This window comes from Hylaeus anthracinus, unplaced genomic scaffold (assembly GCF_026225885.1).
Source record: "Hylaeus anthracinus isolate JK02 unplaced genomic scaffold, UHH_iyHylAnth1.0_haploid 12002, whole genome shotgun sequence".
In the NCBI taxonomy this organism is placed as follows: domain Eukaryota; kingdom Metazoa; phylum Arthropoda; class Insecta; order Hymenoptera; family Colletidae; genus Hylaeus; species Hylaeus anthracinus.
The window spans coordinates 12,304,448-12,322,996 of NW_026534349.1; the positions used below are offsets into that span (position 1 = coordinate 12,304,448).

The following is an 18,549-nucleotide window of genomic DNA, read 5'->3' on the forward strand; positions in this document are numbered from 1 at the left end:
ATAGTTTATTTTTCGAGGACTTACAAATGTTTACAAAATAAAACGTAAACTTGCCGTACTTGGTAGATGTTATGTACACTATATATATATATATATATTCCTCGACATATTCTGATACGCATTTATAAACAGCAGTATTATTCCTTCATTCGTAATAAGAAATGCACTCGTCAATAGACTCTTTGAAATAGGAATAAAGTAATTTTCTTATGAACTACATCATTGTTGGTCAGTTCGGTACATCTTTATAAAAAGTTACAAAACGTACGAGTTATCATTCAATTCATACACACATCGTAAATAGGTGTTAATGTTCATTACGATTTTATACGATATCGTTGATAGTCCTATAATTCGATTTTCGATATGTACTGAAAAAAAAAAATGAAATAAGATAACAACAACAAAAATGCAAAGGAATTTGCAGGACTTCTTATTCTTCGATATTCTCCAAACTTCGATTGATTTCCTAATTCCGTTAAATTTATCAATTGTGTCACAGTTTCGTGCTCGTAAGTTCATCCCTTGTGCCGTCGGTTGTTTTCACACTTTTCAAATTTATAATTTCCATAGTGACAGTCGGAGTTCGTTTGAATGAACTCAATTCTTTCAAAATAGCCACGAGCTCGACGTCATTAGTGGCCACCATAATTGTTTCCTCGGAGAGGGACTGTACGCTTTGCAACACCTCTTTGGACGGCCGGAGCATAATTAAGCAATGATTTTTTTCTCTGAATTCTCTGATCACTGTGTTCAGCCCCTGTAAACGCCACAAGTGAAACAATTAGGGCGAAACGCGTTCGAAATCTGGATCGTACATCCTTTAGCGATTAGTCGATTGTTATATTTTTTAAGACATATAAAAACAATTGAATTCAAGTTGTAAAATGTTCTTTTCTCTGTACAACTTCAGTGATAAATAGTTAAAGAGAAATAAGAGGGAGAAAACGTAGGATCTACGCTAAACTCGAAGTTTGATATTTTCGGTGTTATACGTACATGCGCCGCAGTGAAATCAATTTTGTCTATGTGCTTGCAATCTAAAACGACGATTTTCGAGTTCTTGAAGGTTTTCAGCAGCTTAGGGTTAGCGTTATCCAAGTGCTCTATCAAGTATATCCTCAGGTAATCCACCGCTGGGAACAGCAGCCCGGCACTGGGCCGGACGAGGGTATAACTTGACGTAGGAGTCTATGGTAAAAAGAAACAGGATATTTTTAGTCATTGCAATCTCAAAGTATTCATCGATCATTGTTATGTATTTACATTTGTGTATTCAATATATATTGTCGGCCTGGCGTTGAAATAAATTAATATAGCCAGATCAATCGTCACCCCTATTAAAATCCCCAACTCGACTCCAGCGAACAAACACGCGAAGAATGTCGCGAACGTTGGTATCAGGTCGCGTTCTGGAATGATATTTTATAAATTAAAATAAATTTAATAAATTCAACTATCGCTAAATATTCCATTTCGCTCGATCGATTTTACTCACTGCTACATCTCCAGATGGGCCGTATCATCTTGACCTCGATCATGAACACCACCGCGTTAATTATCACGGAACTGAGCGTAGCTCTCGGGATGTAGTAAAAATACGGCGTGAGTAAACTTAGAGAGAGAATGACTAGAATACCTGCGACCAAGATTAACTTTGCGTATTATTTTTGTTTGGTGTATGCTAATGGCTAAAGAAAGTATTGGCAGGCTCGTTTGTTTATCTAAACATTTTGAGTTTGGAACAAGTACTTGCGCTTTTGTATGTCAAAGGACACCAGAACACGTATTCCGTATGCGATATTTTTATTATTTGAAGTTGAACTCGAGAATTTTTCAATGCCAAAAGTTCTTTTTACTAATTATTAAAAATATTAAAAATTTCATTCTAAAACTAAATAGAAACAAAAAAATTCCTGTTAAATTAGAAACTTGACATTACAAACAAGCTTATAGCTATAAATTTGTTCGTTTAAATGCCATAATTACAAAGATATCCGATTAATTCAGATTTCATATACGTCTACTTCCGATTGTACACAATTGTACTCTCATATATCCTTAAGATATTTTAAAAATTATATTCCGAGATGGCAAAAAGAAAGTTACCGAAAGATACCACACGATAGAGAATAATAAAATATAATTTTTACATAAAAACATAAATCTAAATCTATAACATACATCTATATAACATATATCTAAAGTTCACAAAGAATTAATAAATCTTGTTCATCTTCCACAGTTTTGCATATTAATTAACCGACTTCGAAAAGGAGGAGGTTATTCAATTCGAAATGTATATTTTTTCTTTTTGTATCGCTGCTCGTTCTACGGAAATTAATTCGGACCAGTCTAAATTTAATACGACGACAAAGGGTTAATATACCACTCGAATACATAAAAGTACTTAAAGAAAGACACTTTTTTTTATTTACTGTAATCTTTGTTCCCTGGTATCGTGAAAGTTTCGTCTACCTGTGTAAATACCGCCTAAAGGCGTCCTTACGCCGGACGCGTTGTTCACAGCGCTTCTCGAAAAGGAGCCAGTGACTGGCATCGAATGAAAAAAGGCTCCAACCACGTTGCACAAACCCAAAGTCAGCATTTCTTGGGTGGCGTCGAGGTATTGGCCTCCGGCTTAACAAAATGCCTGATTACTCTCTCACGAAGGACGTTTCTAACATCCAAGTGTTACAGAGCTAATTTGAAACTCACAGAACGCCTTGGCGATAGCGATGTTCCCGATTATTGATATCAGGGGAACGATCACGATGCCGGTACCCAAGTTCTTGCACATGTCGAGAAAAGTTTCCGTATTGTTCCCAACCGTTTTGGAAAATGTTGGTGGCTCAACGGACGGTAGCCCAGCGTCTATGTGCCCCGTGAGGATGAACGGTGCCCCGCCTCGGTTCTCATAGATGTACGAAACTACTGCGCATATAATCACGACGAGAGCGTTCCTGCCGGTTCCCAGGAACCAGATAGATTTTTTTAAAATGTTATTCGAGACCTTGACGTCTTTCAGTTTCTGAAACAATAAGGAAATAGAAGAAGTTCGCGATTTCTTTTTACGCCACGTTTTCTTATGTATCCCCAGCGTGTCAGTTCTCGTTAGGAATTAGTTCTGCTCGCGATCGATGTCTACGGTGGATTACCTTCAGGATCAGAAGAACTAGAATGCAGACGCAAGACAGAATCAGGTCAGGGATCCTGGTCCAGCCAATATTGACGGCTAACTCCTTCCAAATCTCGATGAAACTTTCCCCGTGGATCCTCAGACCTAGCAGACTTTTAATTTGACTGCAGGCGATAATGACACTGGCCGCTGACGTGAACCCGGATACCACTGGCATGGACACGAATTCGACTAGGAATCCTAGCCGGAGTATTCCTAGGATAATCGTTACGCATCCTGACAAAAAGCACAGGAGCACTGCATACTCTGGAATCCCTCTGGAGAATGTATCCAGGCGATAGAAGTTAATAAGACAGGGTATTTACATTGTCTAACACATTAGCTATCATCCAGAGGTGAGTTTCTCAAAAAGAATGCATTTGTACCCGAAAAAACATTGGTGTGCTTGAAATTTTACCAAAAAAGAGACTTTGGAAAAAAAATTGGTTCAGCTCAAATCATTCAAATTTCATGTAAAATATTTTTCGTATCATCGCAATAGGAGATATTCAGGTGGCCTGGTTTAGGCGTGACACTCTATGTATTATACAGAGTGTCCTAGAACTCCTGTAAGGACTAGAAATGGGGGGTAGCTGAAAGGATTCCGAACAATAATTTCTTTTGCAAAAATGTCGGTGAGGGCTTCATTTTTGAATTATTAACCGAATTATCGAATTATTAGGCAGTTCTGGCTCGAGCTTATGCCCTCGCGGCCGAGTTTGTTTTTCACAATCGAATACATCGTTACGAAACATCGATAAAAAGTATACTGATACAGTGAAACGAAATGAACGACTTCGATTTTAAATTGTTCGAAAACTAAAGATATCCTTCGACGATCATCTGATGTTTAGATTCACGACTCTCTCCTACTCTCCAGACTCTCTACTAGTGACAAAACATTTTTATACATTTATAAATTTATAAATACATGTTTGAATTTGTCTTTTTATCAGCTACAAGACTACAATATTGAAAATTCCCTGTTTCATTTAAAAATAACATTGATGACCTTAAAATTTCGGAAAATATGACCTCGAGCTAATATTTTAGTCTGTCATAGTATGTCCCTCTCGAATTTTAATTTAATGTAGAAAAAGTTATTGTTCTATTATAGAAAATTTCCTTATCTAGCCACTTTTGTCTTTCAATTACTGTAATTAGTCTCTACTCTACTGTAGCATTCTACTGTAATTAGACTTTACTAGCTGTAAATATTGTAAACATACGTTGTATGTTTATACTGCGAGTCACCTATGATCAATATGCCCGGCAACGTGTTAACGTTTAAACAGTCACGTGGTTTTTGCGTAACGTAGCTGACGAACTTGACGAGCGATCTGAGAGGCCGCTGTCGTATCTGATTTATAACATAGAAATTAAATATGGTAGTTTACCCTAGCGTTTATTTAATGTTAAATAATATATAAATGGAAAAATTAAAAGTGTGAAATGATGATGTTTCGTTGGTGCTGCAAATCGCACGGCGCCAGTTGAAGGTTAAAAGAGGTAATTCGAGTTTCAGAACTTTGAACTTTGGTGAGAAAGGATAATAAATGGTTTCGGGGCAAGTTGACAACTGCGCGGATTGGTAGAGCGCGGTTCTCGCGGTAATCGCGCTAAGGAATAACAGCATCCTTTCAGCCTCAATTAAATTACATTGGCCGTCGTCCCAATTGCTTGTAATCATGGATACGACCGAATTCAGTTATCGCATTAAGTGATTAAGATCGCTAATTCGCGGCATGATGTCTAGAAACGCTGAGGTCTTTGTGACAGAATTTAAATAACGAATTTTATTAATAACGAATGAAATTATATTCGTTCAGAAAAAATTCCAGATTATTTCAACAAGTTCCCCAGGGACCCTCAACAAATTTCGAGTCGTTATCCTTTGTTTTGCGCCCGTGGTTCCTTTATAATATTACACACACTCACACACACATATATATATATATATATATATATATATCAGATCTCTCATATCTAGAAAGTAATTGGCTTTGTACATAAATATAAAACTGAGCAAAGAAATGGGGAATTCTTTTTTCGTCTATGACAGCAGCACAGTTGGAAACAACTAGTAAAGTGCGAGGAAAACAATCGATTGTCGACATTTCATTGCTTGTCGAAGGTTTGAACGGATCTATGTACTTATGTAGGTACTAACAGAAATTATTCGCTATATAAAATGTAGTCAAATGAAGTCGTTATCTTTTTCATTCGAATTAATTTGTTCTCAACACTGCTAGATGACATCTTAATAATATTTGTTCTTCGCTCCCAGGAGCGTTGAATCTCTTACCTTGCGTAAGTGTACGTCAGCAGCGAGATCAATGCGGTTGGGCCAATATTGACTTCTCGGCATGTTCCAAAAACAATGTAAACGAAACTGCCCGCGAACGCACTATAAAGTCCATATTGAGGCGTTAGTCCAGCAAGTCCGGCGTACGCGATCGCCTACAATTAAAGTTGCCACAAGTAAAAACAATTTCTCATGATTTGGCCACGCCACATCAAACATTACTTATGATTTCAACTCATTCACTACCAACTACGAGATGCAGTTGCTCAAGGTACAAGTTTATAGTAGGGGTGCGCGAGATCTCGGTCGGGACGGGAATTTTTCTCGGGATCGAAATGGAAGAATCATTGTTAAGATAGATAATAAGAAAAATGATTAAAATCGGTCACGTTAAAGACTATTTTTGTTCATCTGTTTGAAGAAAATATTTCTTCTATTCAGATGCGAAGAAGTGAAGATATTCTGGTTATCGTAAAGGTTGATTGCAACATTTTTAGTTTTATTGAATAGATAAAGATTTAAAATTTATGGCGAATATAATGATTTTTTAATAGAATATGTTTCCATCTATACAAAATTTCCAAACTTTACGATATTCGTTTTTGTCATGGGTGTATGCAGCCCATTAACATTTTAAACAATGTGGACATACGCATGTTAACGTCATACTTTGGTCTGCAGTATTGTGAATGTACACGTAAGTCATACATTGTGTATTTTGTGTCAAAGCAACACTGTCGCGCTTATCGGCTCGACGATGATTTATATTATTCGATAAATTCAAAAGGTAAGACAATTACGTCAGTGGATAGGTGAGAAAAATCAACACCGACTTCGGGGCGATTTTACATCGTTTCTTTCAGTCACGTTACGTTGGAAAGAATCGTTATAACTCTTTCGATAATTAATATTTTTCAAACGAATTTTGAAAAAAAGGGGTAAATACTTTCTCACATAATAAACTACACTTTTTCATATGCAATTATTAATGATTCTACTTATTTTTTAATACAAAATAAAAATTTGGTATTCTTCTCTCAGCAACATATTTTGAAAGTTAGTAATTTTTCTTTGCACGGTATTAACGAGAACGATTGTCAACGTGTACAGCAACTTTACGATACTTCTCGACTACGTTCTAAAACGAAATTCAAGCGTTGAAATTGTGCCTTATCGCTTTAACGTACACACAGTTATACACATAATGCGTATACGTAATTTCAGGGTCGATAGCGACGAATCAAAACAATAAACTGGAAACGTGTATAAATATAAATTCGAAAAACATTAATTATCGCATTTGTGAACAATTTATGATGTATTATTATATTTATAGTATGTTTATGTAAACATCCATAAATCTGTTGTATGTTACGATAAATAAGATCGATTAACTCCACTTTTTGAAAAATCTTAAATTCTAGTGTCAAAGCACTTGGCATAGTCGCAACTTTGAATATTTCATCGCATTTCTCAATTTTTTGTTTTATGGAGTTAATCGATTTGTGCACAGAACGGCTCATATGACACTCTCAATAACGCATATCTGCGTCAACCGAAGCCGAAGTGTTAAGTAATAAGAACAATGAAAAATGCTAATTTTGCATCCAAAGTTTTCTGCTTTACTAATATTCTCCCATAAATAATCTTTAAACAATACCATTCCGATGCGTTTCGTACTTTTTAAAATTACTCAATTATTTAAAACGTATTTGTGTGAATGTTCTGTGACAATGTTTGCAACAGAAAACTAATTACAGCGGGTGTAGAAAGTATTCGTACATCGATCATTTTCCAAAATAACTATGTAAAATTGTAATTTATTAACTTATTTTTTTATGAACAATGATATTCTACATATTCTCGGAAATCTGTAGAATAGATAGATTACAAAAAAAATTAATTAATTAACAAGAAAAAAAGAATTAATCGATAGAAATGTTGAAGCAATAAGTATTCGCGCAACTGTTCCATTTTTTAAATTTAATTAAAAAAAAAAAAGAAATTTACATTAATTTATAAGTATATAATACTTCCTTCGTGGGATTTCCTTTTGATTTTATAATTATTGTAACTGTGGGATCTTTTTCCATTCCTTTATTAGAACCTTTTTTAAAAGTACTTTACTGGAAATTCGATGTTTTCTAACTCGTACGAAGCAATAAACCAATGTGTCTTCTCGCATTTTTTGTTAATTTCACAAATTATATTAACTAGTAAATGTTGTTTGGACTATATCTATCTTACAGACTTCCGAGAATATGTAAAATATCATTGATTATAAAAAGAGAAGTTAAGAAACTACAATTTCACACAAAAGTTTTTTTACACTGTATATTTACGAATTTACTTGACCCTCCCAAATCTAGTTTCAACGATATACAGTGGGTGTAGAATGTATTCGTACACCGATCAATTTCCCAAAAAACTTTTGCGTGACATTGTAGTTTCTTAACTTCTTTTTTTCTAATCAATGATATTTTACATATTCTCGGAAATCTCCAAGATAGATATAGTCCAAACAACATTTACTAGTTAATATAATTTGCGAAATTAACAAAAAAAATGCGAAAAGTAGGTAAAGGTGTACGATTCTTATGACGAACCATTTACAGTAGAGTTTGTAACGTAAACGCATTAGTTTATTGCTTCGTGCGAATTAGGAAACATGAAATTTCCAGGAAAGTACTTTTAAACAGTTGCGCGAATACTTATCGCTTCAACATTTTTATCGATTAACTGTTTTTTTTTCTTGTTAATTTCGCAACTTACATAAATAGCTACTGTTTTTTTTGTAATCTATCTATTCTAGAGATTTCGGAGAATAAGTAGAATGTGATTGTTTATAAAAAATAAGTTAATAAATTACAACTTTACACAGTTTTTTTGGAAATTGATCGGTGTACGAATACTTTCTACATCCACTGTGCACAGTACTGTATACGATAGATGTACATACGTTGAACGTAGGTATCGTTAAAATTGATTATCCGAACAGTGTGTCCCCTAATTCATTGGAATAATCGAACCATTACCCCTTTAAATGGTTCGAATAAACGTCTCGACTCTGACATCTCTATCGAAATACCACCGCGACATCACGCGGCAAATAAAATTGTGTGCCTTGGAAAGTACCTGCGGTATCAAGGTCAGGCCCACCGTCAGACCAGCAACTAGGTCACCCAATGCGTCGTTTGTTCTGTACAGGGGTAGCCATTTTAGAACAGGAACTCTGTTCTTGAGTAGTTTCTTAAAGTTGAACGCGGTCATGTTTCTTCCTTCGTTCGAACCAAATGTCCGTTAGCCTCGAATTCTCTTCTCTAGTACATCGTGACGATTCGGCGTTCTGGAACGACACCGACGTGACATTTACAGAAGAAGACGCACCGACGTCGACAACAGGAAGAAGTTCCTCCTAAGGTTCGATCGACAGATCACTGTGTTACGCAACCAGCGCGAGCGGTCCCATTAACCGACCACGGCGCGGCCTTTCGATTCACTGTCAGTCAAACAATCCGACAATTAGCAAATCCACTACGAGACAATTAGCAAATTTCGCGAATGATTCTTTAGTCTGTCGTTTAGCGTCACCTGATGGCCGATCACGTGAGACCGATTAGAGCACGTGATTGTCCTGTTAGTTACTCGTACGTCACCAATTCGCGTGATTTACATTTGCTTCTGCTTTAGGACGCGTCATCCTTCGACTCGAACGAGATTCCGAGGGACTCGTTGCTGGTACCGCGAAAGGTAATTCGGGTTCGAAAAAGAATGAAACCATCGACACACCGCTGGTCACTGCGTACAATTCACTTCGAATATCACTTTTCACCGCTATTCGGAACTTAGCGGTGAACTTCGGAACATATACTTGACCGGTATGCTCGACGAAGGAGTTCCTTGAGTAGGACAGGAGAGACTTACCGATTGATGCGACGACTCGTACCTGCTCCATACACTGATTAAATCTACAGCTGTTTCACACGTGCCAGAGGTCTCCCTCCACTTGCCGGACCCGCCGATACGTTCGTTGTCCAGGATACGAACGCATGCGTCGGTCCTCTTCTAAACGGCCACTGGGTTCGGCAGGCTGCAGATTATCACCAATTCAACCAGCAAATTGGTTCGCCTTTTTTATGGGCCCGTGTCCGGGTTCGCGAGTATTCTCGAGCTTCCTGCTGGCTGATTTTAATTCTGGATGGCCCATCGTTCGCCGGTTTTTTCATTTGATTCGTTCGTTACATCATCTCCTATTTTTATTCTAATATTCAGACTCTTCTCGCGTATCGGCTTCGGACTATCGATGGCATTTTAGGATAAACGTTAACGGAACCTTTTCGATAAGCGATGGACTTTCTAAAAGAGGCTTTAGAATTTATTTTTTTAGTAAAATACTAGAGAGTTAGCGTAGTTGTGGTTTACACTTGAACGCCATCGTCGTTCACGTTTAAAGGTCTATTTACATATATCCGTAACGTGTCTGTTCCGTATCCGTTCAGTTCCGTAATGTTCCATCAGTGTCAGTGATTTTAAGTATTCTTCTGTTGTTTTTGAATGGGCATGTTCACACACGTCCGACACCGCTCCGTGACGTTATCGATACGCTACGGATACGGAACTGACACGTTACGGATACGCGTAAATAGACTTCAAACGTGATCAACTGATCATCTGTATTTTCACATAAAATAAAAAAAACTAGGTTGTATTTCATATCAATTGAAATTAATGAAAGATATAATTTTAAAATCCCCTTAGGAAAGCTCTTTATATAGACTGTATTAATTAAGGTATTACTTCCACTTAGGGAAGTCCTGTTTAGGAGGATTGTAAAGCAAACAATTATTAATTAGATTGTTTTCATACATATCTGATCATGTTACGGAATAACACATTATAATTTTTATGCAGTTATCGCACTTTGAATATGTTCCACGATTTCCACTGCACTATTCGTGTAGTCAAATGTCAAAAATAATCTCAATGTATATAAATGTGGTTATCTTGCGAACTGGAATTATGTTAATAGCAGCAATAGTATTTTCATCTCCTGAAATAGTTAAACTAATTTACATACATACGCACGAATTTACATACATACTACATTCTTTTCGGGAAAGAAATCAGGGAAAGGTGCCTTTCTTTCTACCTCTCGTCTTAAGATGAATTCAACGACCATGACCTCTTCGGATGTCCTCGAAGGTAAGAAAATGAAAATTTCTACAAAAGATGACGATCTCTTTGTGTGGGTGGTAATACAATCAATTACAATCAATTCAGGAACCTTGGCTAAATGAACGCGAGCAATTTAATGAAAAATTCACATCAAATGTTCGAAATGAAATCCGTGTTGTTGTAGGCACAATTTAGGAAGTTTGCATTGGTTGTCCTTACGATACTGTCTTAACAAACTTCTTTGCAACTTCTTGGATTCGCTGCTTTAAATGTTCCTGGTTTTTTTTATCGAAATTGCACAAGCTATCGACCATAAATGATCCTATAGAAAAAATCAAGTAGCAAGAAATCAAGGGAATCGTGGATGGCTGAGCGATAGGGGCCCAGTGCTGAGCTAATGTTCTCCAAATTTTAAGTTTAGGTAATTACGTACAATCCGAGGATTACGAGGTGGACAACCGTCTTGCTGGAAACGAATACTTTGCTGAATGTCATCTGGAAATTTTCGCATCAATGAATGAAGGAGAATTTAAATAAATAAATTTGAGATGTTAAATTGTGTTCACAAAAACAACATCCAAGTATTAAATATTTCCCTGTCAGGTTACCGCATATACTTGAAAAATCGTGAAAAGTGTTACGTGGAACACCCTGTGTACGACGCCATTTGTTTTATCAAGAAAAGAAAATCCTGTAGTCTCTTTCGGAGAAGCCATTACGCCGTGCTTGTTATGCGCTCCTTCCGTAGGAAACGTTGATACTATTAATTCGAAACAAGCACCGCAAAAAAAAAAAAAAACAAACAGGATTGCGTAAAGTTCCGATTGTATCACCAGTGGGAACTCCATCATCGATTATCAAAGAATGCGTCGAACTCGCGTAAGCACATTCTCTCTTGTTTCGTTTCGTCGCGGTTCTTTTATAGTTCCGATCCTTTCTGCCAGCATTTTCCCGTATGGATCGTACGATTGAAATTCTTGGAGTGTATCGAGCGTGGCAAGCGTGCCTGTAAATTACAAGGACATTTTGTGTTCTTGTATGCCGACGTATCATGAATGTTAATGCCCGTGCATGCACGATAACGCTCTTGCTCGAAAAAACGGAGCGAAAGCTTTCCATGTTGCTTATGCGAACGCGCTCAACGTTTCTGGCAAAGAGCTACAGCCCCTGTATGTACAATGAATAAAACAAAGGGACGGTGAGGATTGGTTGTCGGTAGGAAGACGTGTAAAACATTCATCGATGATGTTTAAATCTCTATCACGATCGCGTTGACAAACGTACTTTGTAATGAAAAAGATAAGGACTCTGAAACCTCTTTTAGGAATCCTTTTCTATGAACCAAGGTTTCTTTTTTACACTTCTTCTCTTTGAACGCTTAGACACTTTTTTTGCTGAAATGTCGATTAACGTGGTACTCTAGTGCGAGACACGATTTTTTACTTTAATTTTCGGATCAATTCGAAAGAGTTCTGTAATACCTATTCCAGCACAAATTGGTAGACATATTTGTTTATATTTCAACTACATTTGCGATCTTTTTTCATAGGATCAAAAGTTCAAATTGAAGGAATAGCAAGCTGACGTAAATAATTGTTTTAAATAAAATTGTTTCGTGGCGTGGAAAATCGCCTTTAAAGTTTTATGTATCATTAATCAGTATGGATACAGAGGTGTAGCGAGGGGGGGGGGGGGCAGGGGGGGACACGCGCCCCCGGGCGCTATTGGTGCGTCGAATGACGCACAATGGTTTTGAAATCCCAATAAAGTCAAATTGATGGTATATTTCTGAATACAAAACTATATAAAAAAAAAAACAAATTATATGTTCCACAAAAGCCTTAAAACTTTTTCATTCATAAAGAATAATTGATAATTGGATACTCAAAAACATAGAGCACAGAATCACTATCACGTTTGCGCGAATAATTACGAACGAATGAGTTGAAAAGAGGAAAACCAGCTCGTCGAAGCGAAAATGAAATTATCTGTATCATAGGGGAGCCCTCCCCCTACCCCCCCCCCCCCCAAATATGATAGGTGGCTCAAATTCATATTTAGTAAACAGAAGGAGATACAAGAAAAGATCTCTCCCCTATTCTATGGATAGAAATTTCTATTTAATTTTTCGAAGACAAAGCAAGCTCAATTTGTATTTTTTACATGGTATACAATAAGAAAACATTAAATGCTCACGAAATACGTAAGAAGCCAAAATGAATATTTGAAGAAATGTAACGTGAATGATTTCAACGAGAATAATCCACGATGCACAATTCACGCAATGAGTCAGAGCGTATGTTTGCAAACAAGACAAAGAAATATTTTTTTCTACCAGTTAATATTGACACAGTTTGAACCGAATCATTTTTTATACGAGATCCATAAATCTATCATAATCCGACGGTTCAATGCAAAATTACCATTATTTGTGAAAGACGAATAACAATTGCAAATATAATTGTCATTGCATCCGAAGCCTCGAACGTATTTCCATTCTGTTACGTCAATAAATTAGACGTCCTTGTCGAGCAAACAATTGGTAATGGAAAATTTGAACTGTAAACTTTTATGAATTAATTATGTATCTATCTCCTCTGAATAATTATAATTAATTCTAATGAATTGAATAAGATTGAATGTAGTTAAATAAACGCTATTTTAATAAACAGAATTCAATTTATTGAACTTTAAGCATAGTCTGACTCAATTGTAATTACTGATATTCTCAGAAATAAAGTAAGGAATTTAATTATCTTAGCTATTGTAACCATTCGTTCCTTTTTACACATTGTAATATAATGCAGATTCTACTAGATTATAAATGCTTTATACAATTATTTATTAAATCACTGAAATTACTATTTATTAAAACTGATTGTCTGTATTCTTATCGAGAGAACAGCCAAAGCCTAAGATCAAAGTTAAAGAATGTTTAAAACATTAATTTACATTAAATACCTATAAAACTGTACACATAATATAATGTTAGACTTCGTGAGACAATTAAGACTCACTCGAATTAAAAATTCAAATTTAATAAGATAGAGTACTTACACGTGCGTGTATCTTCATACTCTATTGTTATTTATTCATTGCCAACAACTTACTGTTATTTATATTATTATTTCATATTCACTAACAATTGCATAATTGCTACACAAGAATAACAATAAGTCATTAGTGAATAATAAATAAGAATAACAGTAACCAGCAACAGTAAGTGGTTAGCAAATAAAAAATAATAATAAATAAATAAGCCGAAAGTTATACTACCCTAAATTACAACGCTTATACTTATCATCTGAATAATTGATTTAGCTTAAATTGAATAGTTAATGGGAGTATAAAGTGAAATGGACATTTATTCTTATCTTTTCCACTTTTCATCATTATCTATGATACTTTCTATTAAAAATGTAAGCTGGAAGCGGGCATCATTGAACCTTCGATTTTCTCAAGTTTCTTTCTCAGACTCGCTAAATTTTGGTTAGTGTCTCGCCCGATTTGAGTCTTTCTACTTGCCCGTATTTGTCCATCACGTCTCCCTGTGATTATACGTCCACGCGTTTATTTGCAAATGTAATCGTGAGTCCTAAGAATCCTTACGACCAACTGTTCGCGATGATCGAAGATTCAACAAGCTGGTGAGTTCATGGCCCGAAAAATCCTTTCGCTTTCGACTGCCAGGGTCTGCAAGAAGTATTTGTATTTATTTAAAAACATCGACACGAGCGAGACAATAATATTTGACCAATCATGTAAATATCCATGAAGTTATTTAACTCTTTTTTAAGTCTTTAACTCTTTCGACTCAACTTTTGTATATTTGGATTCTATTCGTTTCTCTTTTAGAAATCAATTGTATAGAATTAAGGTTGGCCATAAGTCAAAGGTCGTAGCCAGATAAGAAGACCTTTTTTAAACATAGGTTCCCGTGAGTCTCAATTTTAATTTGGACAATGACAACCAGATGTATTCACTGGGACACATGTGTGCCACTAAGGTCGAAGGCGTTAAACTATTACCTTAAATAAACATTCCAAATTTTCTAAATAGCCATTAACAGTTTTAACAATTTGAACTCTTCGGAAGTACCGTTGTGGAATTGCAGCAGTATACAGTCTAAAATTGTTGTAACACAATTGATTCTTAAATCTGAATTATAATTAGTAAAAAGGTTGCCTGACAACTAAAAATATTTAAATAAAGATTCGTAGTTTATCGTTTGCAAACTCGCGCTGTTACCTTGCAGTATACTGGCGTCCTCTATACACAGAGAATCCAACTTTATCGAGGTATATAAAGGTCCTTCCACTATAGATGGCTCTACAAGCCCGGAAACGGAAATTTATTTAACGTGGCTTACCATCCTTCGATAGCTATTGCACTAATTACAAAATTACATGTTTCTTTCTTTTAACTTTTTCACATACAAAGTCTTACACACACGTGTTTACGTTTCATCAGTTTTCTTACATATAAAACAAATTCTCTACTATTGTCTGCATATAAATGTAATTTTACATTGTAACTACCATAATTCGACTAATAATTGTCGATTAGTACATTAATCGTCTAATGCCTAGTTTTTTAAATAAATAAAAATACCGAAAAGCGAAGTGGGACCTATTTCACGACAAATTTTGCCGGTTCGCCGAGAGATGGCGTCACATTTTTCATTCATTCATTCATTCATTTAAAGTGCGAAACTTATACAAAGTTATTGCACTGCTGCTTACTTATTACTAACTTATTTCCATTCTTCTTATCATCGCCTTACATGACTCGTGCATTGTTTTAATACTGTTTGCAGTATCTCTTACTTGTCATCTATCTTTCGGTATTTTTATTTATTTAAAGAACTTGATATCAGTCAATTATTAGTATTACGAATCAACAATCAGAAGCTGAATTGTGATAATTGCTTTATAAAATTATATGAACATGCAGAAAAAAGTAAAAAATGTGAATACATATGAAAAATTAGTTCTGTTACCGCCGCTAATTGATACAAAATTGATATTCAAAATATGTACAAGCACAAAGTAATACAAACAATTTCTAATGCTCTTTTAACAGTTCCTTGTAACAGTTCTCGGTAATCTTTGATGTTTGCTTAAGTAGTTTAATTTCTTGATCTATAATTATTATTTTTTTCAAGAAAATTGACACTCAAGTGAATAACCATCAATCGGTGAATAGACAAAGTTAATTTTAGTTAATTTTGGAAAAATCTGTGTAGAAATACTTCCATTTGTTTTGTTTGTACCTGTTATGTTAGGTTTTAAAGACACAGAGTTATGTCGTTAAACAACTAAAACAAACTAAAAGAACTAAATACCGGAGGAATTGCGTGATACTTCTTAAAACTCGAAGAGCTAATAGTAAATTTTCATCCTCGAAGTCGTATTATTCTTTTCCAGAGTCACGCAACCCTCATCGAACATTTCCTGATCGTTGTCGGTGCCATCTTCCACGATACGGCTATCCCAAACGAATTACCATACAATTATTACAACCATTAAGTCGCACCTTTTTTTTTTTGTTTTATTCGCTATTTATTTATAATTCCAACGGACAGTCGGACAGCAAAGACGCTTCTGCTGTCCGTCTAGATGCGCGGATAATTGGTGGCTCGATGATACCGGAAGTGACCTTTTTTCGCATACGTTCAAACTAGTCGTGGTTGCGAAAAATTACGTAAAATCGCCAGAATCGCGTGACGAGGAGACGCGAACAAATAGGAATAAACAAAGACAATAATAACTCAAAGTTACCATTTCAAAGTAGTCACCGTCTGTCTATCATTTACATTTCTCATTATATTCAATTCAACTTTAAGAGACTACAGAGTGAAATTATTCGAAAATAAAATGAAAGGGTCATTTTTATGAAACTCTATGATTTCATTGTGATGTGATAATTCAAAATAGAGAAAAACATTAAAACTGACGTAGAAGGTATGAAATAATTTCTAGTTAATTTATATGAATACTCAACAACTCAAGATATAATTGCTTAAAAGTATGAGAAAATGCAGTAAAAAGTATAAGATAATTTCTATTGGAACTCCGTTATTACTCACCAGCTTTTGATGAATTTCATTAAATTATTTTTTCACTCATTGCCTCCTTGCTGATTTTTTTTCACCATTTTGAAAATTTGATAACAATTTTTTCCCGTGATATTCTCATTCCGAAACGTTCAAACTAATATCCTGAATTTTCATGAGTGGTTTGGAACGATACTGACAACGCGGCAATCGTTTAAACATGGCTGAGGTCATCGTGAGCCCCCGTAACCGGCGCGTGAACAATTAAATTTATTGAATTTATACAAATGTATTATATTTGTATAAATGTACGGCTATCGATACCATGCCATGTTTCCAAAGTAATGTACATTAACCCTCCGAGGTGACACGTTCTGGAAATAACGCGCCGGCCACAGGGGCTCACAACGACCCCAGCCATGTTTAAACGATTGCCGCGTTGCCAGTATCGTTCCAAACGACTCATAAAAATTCAGGATATTAGTTTGAACCTTTTGGAATGAGAATTTCCAGAACGCGCGACCTCGGAGGGTTAATGTACATTACTCTGGAAACATGAAACATGATATCGATAGCCGTACATTTATACAAATATAATACATTTATATAAATTCAATAAATTTAATTGTTCGCGTTAAAAAGAATTACAAACATTGACCTGCCCTAGATGTTTTAGAAGTATATGGCCTTTGATGTTCCATCGAACTTGAGCAGAGAAGAACACGATCCCAGGAAGTCGAGGACGCTATGGAAATCCAACGGAACGGCGTTTAGCGTGGACATTACAGCTTGTTCGATTATTTTTCAAGGTAGCAAAGTCGTCGATCCAGCGTCTTTCTCCGTCTCTCTATCTGGGAACGTTGCCTGAAGCAAGTATGGCTTGGCTAACGACCCTTTCGCACCGGGGAATAAATTCCAGCTGCCCACGTAAGCCACGATATTTATCCACTTTCGGCTCGTAGAGCGGCGAGTCGCGATCGCAGATCAAGTTCAAGAGCGGAGGATCGATCTACGGTCACGCTGGGCGCTGGAACGTGGTAGTAGGGAGATCCACGACGCGGCAGCGACTCCTCTAGGCCAAGGTCTTCTTCCGAATTTGCATTCGACCGACACACGAGATTCGAACGTCTCTTTATCGTTGATCTACACGATCCCAACCTCTGCCGATGCCTACAATTTGTCAACACTCGTAACGATTATGGTCTCTTATAAGCGTTGTAATTAGTCGACGTTTATTGGATTGTCTCTCGGGATCAAGATGGCATAAACTATGTTCGCGCTACCGCGGACCTGAATTATGCGCGGGTTAACGACAGAGATGAATCATTTTACTCTAGATGGGAATAAATTTCAGTTTATGTGAAATAAAATGGTGACACCTTTGGTGGCGCGAACAAATATAATTATTAGGTTGAATTTGGTTTCAAGAACAAACGTAAACTTAGAACGAAAGTAATTGTTAGGGCATTGATTACCGAGCGTATGATACAAAAGTATTGTAAGAATCTAACAAGTCTAAAAAAAATCTATTCAGTTCTGAAGGTAAACTTTGTGGACTTGTATTTTTAAACATCTGCGAAATTAGTTTAGTATCGCAAGAATTTCTGATAGCGAGAACAGTGATAGAAAGGAGAAAAAAATGATCGACTTCCACAGTATCCAAATATCATCAACTTATTTTTGCATACAGTAGTGTAAAGTCGTTTGAATTTGACAATTTTATGGCAATTTTTCTTAAATCATAATGTTTCTATTAAACAAATAGAAAATATTAAAAATATATGTATTACAAAATTGTAAAATCTAATATATACATAATTATAATCGTTAAAATTA

General features: G+C 35.8%; 2 protein-coding genes across 3 annotated transcripts in view; one reads left to right on the forward strand and one right to left on the reverse strand.

Moving 5' to 3' along the window:
- LOC128891874 (uncharacterized) overlaps positions 1-8,026 on the forward strand; it is a 193,969-nt gene extending 185,943 nt beyond the window's left edge. The window contains exon 3 of the mRNA XM_054151792.1: positions 7,994-8,026. The gene's annotated coding sequence lies outside the window, so the exon portion shown is untranslated. The remainder of the gene's footprint in view (positions 1-7,993) is intronic.
- On the reverse strand, positions 199-9,554 carry LOC128891856 (sodium-independent sulfate anion transporter-like). 2 transcript variants are annotated; one of them, XM_054151757.1, is made up of 10 exons: positions 9,408-9,554; positions 8,619-8,829; positions 5,484-5,638; positions 3,159-3,456; positions 2,719-3,031; positions 2,479-2,640; positions 1,499-1,639; positions 1,267-1,412; positions 1,000-1,191; positions 199-760 (listed from the first exon to the last, which is right to left on the reverse strand). In XM_054151757.1, the coding sequence occupies exons 2-10, from the start codon at positions 8,751-8,753 to the stop codon at positions 497-499; spliced, it is 1,806 nt and encodes a 601-aa protein (XP_054007732.1). In that variant the 5' UTR covers positions 8,754-8,829; positions 9,408-9,554; the 3' UTR covers positions 199-496. The 2 variants fall into 2 exon arrangements, with proteins under 2 accessions (XP_054007732.1, XP_054007731.1); XM_054151756.1 differs by lacking the exon at positions 9,408-9,554 and adding an exon at positions 9,075-9,390 and having other exon boundaries at positions 8,619-8,982.
- Between the last annotated feature and the right edge of the window lie 8,995 nt (positions 9,555-18,549).

Bases quoted from the DNA above. Each gene is read 5' to 3' on its own strand.
- LOC128891856 (XM_054151757.1), bottom strand. From the start codon at position 8,753: ATGACCGCGTTCAACTTTAAGAAACTACTCAAGAACAGAGTTCCTGTT. The intron at 5,639-8,618 runs GTACTTTCCAAG...CTTTAATTGTAG, and splicing joins GCCTGACCTTGATACCGCAG to GCGATCGCGTACGCCGGACT. The intron at 3,457-5,483 runs GTAAGAGATTCA...TACATTCTCCAG, and splicing joins CTGACGTACACTTACGCAAG to AGGGATTCCAGAGTATGCAG.